Source organism: Argentina silus (assembly GCF_951799395.1).
Source record: "Argentina silus genome assembly, chromosome: 9".
Classification (NCBI taxonomy): Eukaryota; Metazoa; Chordata; class Actinopteri; order Argentiniformes; family Argentinidae; genus Argentina; species Argentina silus.
Genome location: NC_139663.1, coordinates 15519979 through 15529307, shown reverse-complemented (window position 1 = coordinate 15529307; position 9329 = coordinate 15519979). Strand labels below are relative to the sequence as shown.

The window sequence follows — 9329 nt, the reverse complement described above, 5'->3', positions numbered from 1 at the left end:
GGAGAGAGAGAGAGATGGACAGAGAGAGAGAGAGAGAGAGAGAGAGAGAGAGAGAGAGAGAGAGAAAGAAGACAGAGAGAGAGGAACACACAAAGTGAGAAAAGTCATAATGGATGCAGGTTGGTTTCTGGCTGGCTAATCATGTGAGAAATTCAACATTCTGGAACTAAGATGAGACATTACCCGGGACTTTACCCCACACGTATGCTAACTATGAGTCTGACATGGAAACTATGTACAAGATGACCTGAGGCTATGTTTAGTTAGTCAGACAGTGGAAACCCTGAGTAGAATGTTGGCAACATAAGGACCATGGACTACACTCTAACTGTGTGTGTGTGTGTGTGTGTGTGTGTGTGTATGTGTGTGTGTGTGTGTGTGTGTGTGTGTGTGTGTGTGTGTGTGTGTGTGTGTGTCATGTCTGACCACTAACAGACGTAATTGTAGCTTTGACAGTAGATTCTAGGGCTGGCTGCCAGTGACTTGTGGCTTGAGGGACCGTCTCAAGGCTACTTCGACATTCCCTTGGGAGGTTTATGGAGTGTGTATGTGTGTATGTGTGTGTGTGTGTGTGTGTGTGTGATCACTTACATCATCTCCGTTCTTGCCAGGTGGACCAGCAGCACCACGGGGACCCATGGGACCCTGAAGAAGACAAAATACTGGGTTAGCGAGAGTGTGTGTGTGTGTGTATGTGTGTGTGAGAGAGAGAGAGAGAGAGAGAGAGAGTGTGTCTATGGGGTGAGGTGTGTGTGTGACCCAAATTAGTGACCTTATGAACCTTAATTGACCCCATTCCACACATCAAACTGGGTGGGGGAAGGGGGCGGGGGTTTATTCAGCAGCCAAGGATTTGATAAGTAGTTAGAGGGTCGGTTTTCAGCAAGGTGTGGCAAGGCACAAGTCTATAGGTATTGTCTTGCACTTGCACCCCTGTAGAAGTTGGCGCAGGATTCATCTCAAAGAGTGTGTGTGTGTGTGTGTGTGTGTGTGTGTGTATGTGTGTGTGTGTGTGTGTGTGTGTGTGTCTGTGTGTGTGTGTGTGTGTGTGTGTGTGTGTGTGTGTGTGGATGTTCTGTAAAGATCCATTGGTATATACTCACAGAAGCACCAGCCTCACCAGACTCGCCAGCGGGGCCAGTGAAACCCTGAGGTCCCTGTAGGGGGCGACAGAGATACATGGTCAGACTACTATTCATACCGGCGAATAACACTATGTGTTATACCTGCTAACAACACTATATTATGGGAAAATGAGATCTATGGGTCAGATACTGCACACTGAATCTAACAAAATAAACTAAGTAATTTCGAAGCTATTATATATAAATAGCATACGTCCTACTTTTAATCACTTCGATTGACTAACTGCCACAACATGAACAGATGAATTTTCATTATACAGCCATACGAGATGCTGAAAATCAATACATAACCTGAATGTAACAACCTAAACTTCATTTGACTTCAACTCCCATCATGCAACAGTCCTGATATCATCGTCTGACCTCTGTCTAACCTCTGCTCCCAGGTCAGTTTTCCCACAAGCCACCTGTCACTCAGACAGTTAATCCCAAAGTGAAGAGAGGAGAAAAGAGAGAGAGGGAGAAGAGAGGAGACAGAGGGAGAGATGGAGAGAGAGGGGAAGAGAGAGAGAGGGAAAAGAGAGGATCAGAGAGAGAGAAGAGAGGAGACAGAGGGAGAGATGGAGAGAGAGGGGAAGAGAGAGAGAGGGAAAAGAGAGGATCAGAGAGAGAGAGAAGAGAGGAGAAGAGAGGAGATAATACTCACGCTAGCACCGGCAGGTCCGGTGGCGCCACGGGGACCCATGGGGCCCTGTCAATCAAACACAGGAGAGGAGGAGTCAATACATTGATAATCAACCAATCACATCCTTGCTTTAATTAGTTTGATCCTCATTGGCTGACTGTTATATATTTAATATTTTAACAACAGTTAGTATTGTTTTTCTGAGGTCGACAGAACAATTCAACGTGGGGACAAGAGACCAGGGCTGCTTTCCACATCCACACTAGTATACAGTGTCACCAGGACTGAAGCAATGTATTGGTCTAGCAGTCTAAGTAGTATGCTTGTCCAGAGTCCCACAGAGAGACGCAAACACAGTGGCGAGTGTATCCCATGGTGTACAGGAGTTATCAGGGGAGGCTGGTGGAGGTAGAAATCCGAGTACGGGCTCATGTATAGTGAGCTCACGATTGTTTGACACCATTCCACCTTCCATTCCATGCATTACAATGAGCCCGTCCTCCGATTTCTACCTCCACCAGCCTCCCCTGAGTAGAATAAATCCTTTGGTCGCATAGGGATTCAGAGTTGCATTCAGGAGGGTGTGAGGTACTGAACATTGCAGATAGACATACTGTAGCTCACAAGGTTGTTGCTAAAATGTCAAAGCAGTATGAGTCGAGGGTTTCTACCTGTGTGGTCTATGTAGAAACCTCTACCTACCTAGAGATGCTATAATCATGAGATGACGAGGTAAAGGTGCTGGTGTCAGTATGTACGTTGGGACATTATGTGTCAATATCAAACATGTTGAGTGTCATCGATGACTAGGTAGCTATCATCAACAACGTCGTGAAGAACTCTCTTCTTTGCCAAGCTCTCAGAACCAGTGTTATTTGGTATAGGCGTGTGTGTGTGTGTGTGTGTGTGTGTGTGTGTGTGTGTGTGTGTGTGTGTGTGTGTGTGTATGTGTCTGTGTCCGTACCACTGGGCCGGGGATGGCTATGCCACTGGACTTGTCATCGTAACCACCAGACATCTGAGGGGAGAAGTTCTGTGGGGAGAAAAGAAAGAAAGAAAGAAAGAAAACAGGAGGTCAGTACGAGGAAACCATGACTACCTTTCAGACAGCATGTTCTCGCTTCTGCCCTCTCGCTATAGTGCTACCTGATAGGCTGAGGGCTTTGTCACTGGACATGCAGGTCGAGTGGACATAGCCAGACTACCTGACTCTCAAGGACAGAGCTCTCTACCCCTCTCTCTCTTCTACCAGGGTGCTGTCCTCTCCCCAGGTGCTGAAACACTGACTGCATGCTAACTGGGATAGCCTAGCATCATAGTGAAACAATGACTGAATGCTAACCAGGATAGCCTACCATCATAGTGAAACACTGACCGCATGCTAACCAAGATAGCCTTAGCATTAGAGCTCCTGTGCCTCTGTCTGTACTGGTAACTGTGCTTTGAAGGTCACTCCTAATGATTTGGAGATCATTAATATGGCTACACTAACTATCCTGTTATATCCATCACTGTCATCTGAAGGCTGTCCAGGTTATGTATTTATCTCTCAGTCTTTGCTACTTCCACCTTCCTGTCCTTCAGTCATCGTCCCTTATCACTCATCCAGGACCTGTGAATCTAACCTTTTGACCTTTTGACGTGGGAACTGACTCTAGATCAGTGCTTAGAGGGTACATTCCACAGATGCTCACTGATCCAAGATCAGCTGTCCCTCTCCAACCCCAGACACAGTTTTGACCTCTTATCTAGGTCAAAACTGACCCCAGAACTGTTCTAAGGGGTCAAACAACCCTCTAGGCCTGTGATACACACTGATCTAGGATCATCTTAATCTCCCTACATCTTACATCTAACCATTTAATAGCCACATATTCATGATTAAAACTGACCCCAGAACAGTGCTAAGACAGTCAGACATCCCTCTAGACCGCAGATACACACAGATCTATGATCAGTTCTCCCTACCCAACTCCTAGCCTCCTAACCTTCAGACCCAGGTCCTAACTGACTCTGGGTCAGTGTTTAGAAGACTGAGATACTTACTCCGCCGAGGCCGGGGACACCAGGGGGGCCTGGGGGTCCAGGGAGGCCGGGCTGGCCGGGGATACCATCGTTACCAGGGAGACCGGGAAGACCCTGAAGGACAGACAAGGGGGAGAGGACCAGTCAGATATTTTGTCCTTTGTTACCTACCCTTTGGTTATAGTTGACCCATTGAGATACAAGAGAGACCAGTTCAAGACAGCAGCCACTACTGGTGAGCCATTAGAGTGCTCTTAGCACCGAGGTATCACTCCTGACTGAGGCCAGGAGGTTGGCCTGAACATTTTGACCTGACCAGGAAAAACTCTGGGCCCGAGTAATAGGCTATAATTAGATGGACAGGTCAGGTGGTCAGGTTAAACTCAAGGTCCATAGCACAACTAAAGGGGGAGACGGAGAGTCAGAGGGGAACTACAAAGGGAAGCTAAAGCAGGCATAAGGTCTACAGGTAAAGGTGCATTGGTCTTATGCAACTGTGAGAACTTTGTTCATCAGTCCATCCGTCTATCCTTCTTACCATCTATCCATTCATCTATCCACCCATCTATCCATTCATCTATCCTGCTGTGCACATATATGTACCTACACATGCTTCTGTATAAACAGATATTAGCCAATCAGTATGTCCATCCATCTACAGAATCTGATCAGGGAGAAGGTGAAACAGTGATCTCAATAAGATATGCCCATTGGACCATCATAACGTTGACTATAAGGATTGTAGCCAATCCACTGTGGCTGGTTGGACTGGGTGTCCAACACTGGCCCAAAATAAATCCAGGCATGACACACACAATAACACACACAATAACACACACACACACACACACACGCACGCACGCACACATGCATGCACACACACACACACACGCACACACGCACACACGCACACACGCACACACGCACACACAAAGAAAACCCTTTAGCTAACTACAAGTACTAAACAACCATCTGTGAGATCACCTGATAAACGATCTAAGCAATGGAAAGTAAAGAAGAGACATACAAATATGAATACTGAAATAAGACAATGTTCTACTAAATGTAACCTTCTCCATTTGGTAAGCAAAAATACTCTCTGATTAACTATGATATATATATGAATCGCCCGCTATAATGACCTCATACACCTTCATGTCACATCACTGAATATAAATCCAGATGTTTTCAGACTGTCTCCATAGTCAAACCAGCACCTTGTGAGTCTTACTAGCTAATAAAACAATACTCAACAGTGTGTACAAGATGTTGATGTAGACCTAGAGAGAGGAATACCAAGACAAGGAAGTCTACTACCAAACAACAACACCTAGTATCAGAAGACAAAGCATGGGTATGAGGAAGTGAAAGGTAAACTTACTTTATCTCCCTTGCCTCCACGTTCACCCTTGGGTCCCTATTGGCAAAATGGTGGGATTAGGTCATGTTTGTGAATTAGGTCATTCTTTTGACTATTTGTGATTGCTACCTAGTTGGTCTGTGTACAAATAGGTTATAGGTTAATAAGTTTGATGGGCAGTTTCCTAGACACAGATTAAGCCTTCCCCTGAGCTAGAAAGCACAATACATGGAGCATTGTCTTTAGTGCAGGACAATGCTTAATCTGGGTCAAATTAACAGCCTTCTCTAATATATTAACTCATATCATGTTTATCATCTAATTTATCCCGCTTGTGTATGATAATAACAATAACAAACATTTACCTGAACTTGTGGCTCCTGGAAGCCTACAATAACAAGATAGACAGAAAAACAAACAGCAGATTAAAATATTGAAAATTAATTGAATTCTTTCACACTATTGAAAATAAGGAATATAGTTTATCATTACATTCTGGAAACCTTGACAACATGTTTGGACACAGGCCTCATAAAGCACATAAACGCCAAAGTGTATGACTAAGTCAAATGTGAGATGAAGGCACCAGACTGGACAACTATATCACAGTGTGCTTATGTGACTGTAAATATTCCACCCCATTTCGGAGGAAAAGGGGAAAAATGACTGGTTTGGTTGTGGGAATAAAGATACATCCAAGTTTATTCCTTGTGGGATATCCACTCCAAAAATCCTCTCCAAACCCTTTCAACACCTCATATAAAAGGCGAAACCAGTCCCTTTGAGGCATCCGAAACCTTATCAAAACATATCCATGCGAAAAGAGCGTCGCGTCGAAAGGAAATCGTCGTACCGTCGTCGGGGCAGATGGGGCAGCATTCGTCGTGGGGGATCACTGGATTGGGGCAGTCGGTCGTGTCCTCGCAGATAACTTCGTCGCACATGACGGTGCCGCTGTCGCACACGCAGATCTGGCATGGCTCTGGTTTCCACACATCTCTGTCGTTGTAGACCTGGCCGTCCAACGTACAGCTGCCGCCGTTACCTGGGAGAGACGCAGAGAGAGAGAGAGAAAAGGTAAGTTTCAAAAGCAGTTTCGTCGGCATCTTTGATTGTTGGCCAGGCCTGTAGGCTTATGGGCCTACGGTTGCTATGGCGATAAACGCCTTGAACCTCATAAGTAGGCCTACGCCTACAGTAGGCCTAAAACACTTGATAGCATGCTCTGGAAAACTGAGAAAAAAAGTTATCATGACGCCAGGCAGTTCCATGTTCAAATATTCAAGGAGTGTTATTGATGCTGACAAAATCTTTGTTGAAAGAAGGTTTGTCTAACTCACTGGCTACCTGTTGATTCTCATCTACTTGTGTCGTTATCAAATCATCCATGTAGTTACTGCAGATCGACTCAAAAAGGCCACATAGTCTAGAATATTACACGTTGCCAAACTCCCATAGTTAAAGGGAAAAAACGTCCACGTAGTCTCGGCTATCCTTCAACTTCGGGAATAATTGAAAACTGTCGGCTTGGCAACGACTCCCGTTTTTCCCTCAGTGGAAAGTTTGTGGAGCCTGCATGTGTTTTCAATTATCGTAAAAAAGTGAAAGGGGATGGGGTGTGAGATCATTCTGAGGCGGGCAGATGTTGATGGCGTTACTAATAATGGCCACAGAGGGGCGCTGTAGGACCGCATAGTGAAGAGCACATCTGTACGCCCAGATGCAACCCGAGGATGTCTAGACAATGTGACTGCAGACATCAGAGAACTTGAACATTGAATCGGTATTTTCTATCTGGGTTATATCACACTGTTCTTTGATTTCTTTAATGAAGTCGAGTTAACTTATCATAACTTATATACCAGATCTAGGGCCAAACTACTTTAAGTGATTCCACTATTGAAACTTTAGGCATGATCCTTTTTTCCTCTATGTTCAAACGCTGTGCGTTTCTCGCAGCCAGCAAAAAAAAGATAAATACTGTTTTCGTTTAAAAAGAATAATCTTAACTCAGTTGAGGTCAAAAACCAAGAGGTCAAATATTTTCAGCGTGCAAGAACGGGCCTGTTCCTTTTCTCCTTTGGCAAACATTTGGCCTCAGGGTAGGAATTATTGCAGCAGGACCAGTGCAACACCTCTACTCTCTCCATTGTTCCCAAAATTCCAAGCTGCGTGGCCACGTATTTAGTTACATGAATAGAATGTTCCTATGATGTACTTTATGAGTGTCTATACTCTTCTATGCCTCAGCCTTTCCAGTATTTCCATCTGTTAAAACGTAGCTCGGGGACATCAATAGCAAGTGAAGGGCAGAGCCAAGGAACCTGTACCAACTCGCTCCAAAGGCACGCGTGCAAGCACGAGAAGGCCCACGAGCAGTGATGCGCATTCTCTCAGCTCAAGCTGCAAGAGCTGCCTTACGAAGCCCACAGGTAAACGAAGCAGGTAAACCAATCAATAATCAATAATCATTAACCACAGAGAAAGAAGAACAAGGTAGTATGACATATGCATCGTTCTGGTCCACAATATCCACATCAAACCTTTTCCCTATCAAAAAGCAGCTTTCCCCTTGCGCCTCACTGCCTCCCCAAGGGAATTTCGTTAGACAACAGCTTTTAGAAGCAAGAAAAACAGACTAAAAACTGTCACTTACGATCGTCCTCGCCTTGTCCTCTTGCCAACAGCACTGTTGCGCTGAGCAACAGCGCTAACCGAATATCCACAAAGCTGAACATGTCTAAATATTAGACATGTAGACTCTTTGAGGCAAGAAGGGAAAAGTTATTTTTTCCGTTAGACTCCAGTCATACAAGGTAGGGTCCGGTCTTCTGTATTTCCAATCCAGACCCCGCAGAAAACACCCTACTGCCTATAGGACCTTTTTGCCCAGGCTTTTATACTCCAAAGTTTTGGGGAGGTTCTGGGTGCAGCAGATAACTGTATAGCATGCTCACGTTCATGAAAAAAGTCCCTCCTTCCATCAGTCCCTCCTTCTCGGACACGTTTTTTTTCACCTTAAACTCTCAGGAAACTTGATCTATCAGAGGAAAAAGAAATGCGAGGGTTTAGTCTAAAACCCATCCCCTATCCTGGCTTAGACGGACGACAGGCCACGACATCTCCAAAAGGCGGTTGGCAGACACGGAGGGCCCGGACAGCTCAATCTCTCTCTCGTTCTCTCTTTCTCTCGCTGTATCTGTCTCTATAGACTATTCTGAATTGTAATTAGATCTAAAAGACCTTAACTCGGGAAAGGGAGTCGAATTCAGTTTGTAATTTCGATTTTGTGGTTTTTATTTGTGTGAGGCCTTTGTTTTTGTCTTTACGCGTAAAAGGTGCCACATCGACCTTTAAAATAGGAATGTGAATGATGATAAGCAAATATAAGTAATTGTTCGCTGGGATATTATTGGCGATTGCTTTGGGTATAGTGTTACTTCTTTATAGGCCATAGGGCATCCAATTGGGAACTTTTGCATTAAAAAGTTCGGCAAATATAGCTCTTTGATCGAGGCTAGATGCTGTGCAATATTGACATTTATTTTTAGAATATCTTTACTTGTGTCATGAAAGCATTATGTGGGTTATCTGACAGATCATATTTGGAGTAGTTTGCAGGCAGTCGAAAACAGACATTCACATTCAATAGGTTGTTTATGTCTCATCGATAATGTGCCTAAGGGATGAAGACCAGGCCTTTATTGGGCCGTATGGGCTACTGTATGTGGCACAGCTTTCGTGGGCATTATGGCCATCCTGCTATAGTTTTTAGTTCATTGGCCTTTCGGTTCTTAGAGATGCGCTAATATTTTGGCTGTGTTGGAAAAGGTACGTGGACTAAAAGTTCGGAAAATCGACTGGCTGTTGATTGGCAGCGCGCCTCTCTTCTTGGCCTCAGCCCAGTACTGGTCGCCTGAGGAGAGAGAACCCTCAATTAGCTCCCGATGATACTAGCCTATAAGGAGATATTACGGTTCTCTCTGCGCAGGGAAACCGTTCATTCCTCTGCTTCTAACGGGCATGTGCACAACACGTCTGTGCATAAAGCCATACAAATGCTAACTTGTCCTAACGACAGAAACAGATGTGTATTTTCAGGGCAGAGTTCTACTTTCCATGGCGGGGAGGGAGGAATATTTTCGACAATTTGTTGTTCTCAACTTTGTTCATA

General features: G+C 44.8%; 1 protein-coding gene across 1 annotated transcript in view; it reads right to left on the bottom strand.

Annotated features, from left to right (window-relative positions):
* Positions 1 to 8012, bottom strand: part of col1a1a (collagen, type I, alpha 1a) — a 23833-nt gene extending 15821 nt beyond the window's left edge. The window contains exons 1-9 of the mRNA XM_083676531.1: positions 7812 to 8012; positions 6009 to 6200; positions 5521 to 5543; positions 5177 to 5212; positions 3817 to 3909; positions 2735 to 2803; positions 1792 to 1836; positions 1104 to 1157; positions 592 to 645 (exon numbers count right to left, since the gene is read on the bottom strand). Coding sequence (XP_083532657.1) covers positions 592 to 645; positions 1104 to 1157; positions 1792 to 1836; positions 2735 to 2803; positions 3817 to 3909; positions 5177 to 5212; positions 5521 to 5543; positions 6009 to 6200; positions 7812 to 7893 — 648 coding nt within the window. The 5' untranslated portion in view covers positions 7894 to 8012. The remainder of the gene's footprint in view (positions 1 to 591; positions 646 to 1103; positions 1158 to 1791; positions 1837 to 2734; positions 2804 to 3816; positions 3910 to 5176; positions 5213 to 5520; positions 5544 to 6008; positions 6201 to 7811) is intronic.
* Between the last annotated feature and the right edge of the window lie 1317 nt (positions 8013 to 9329).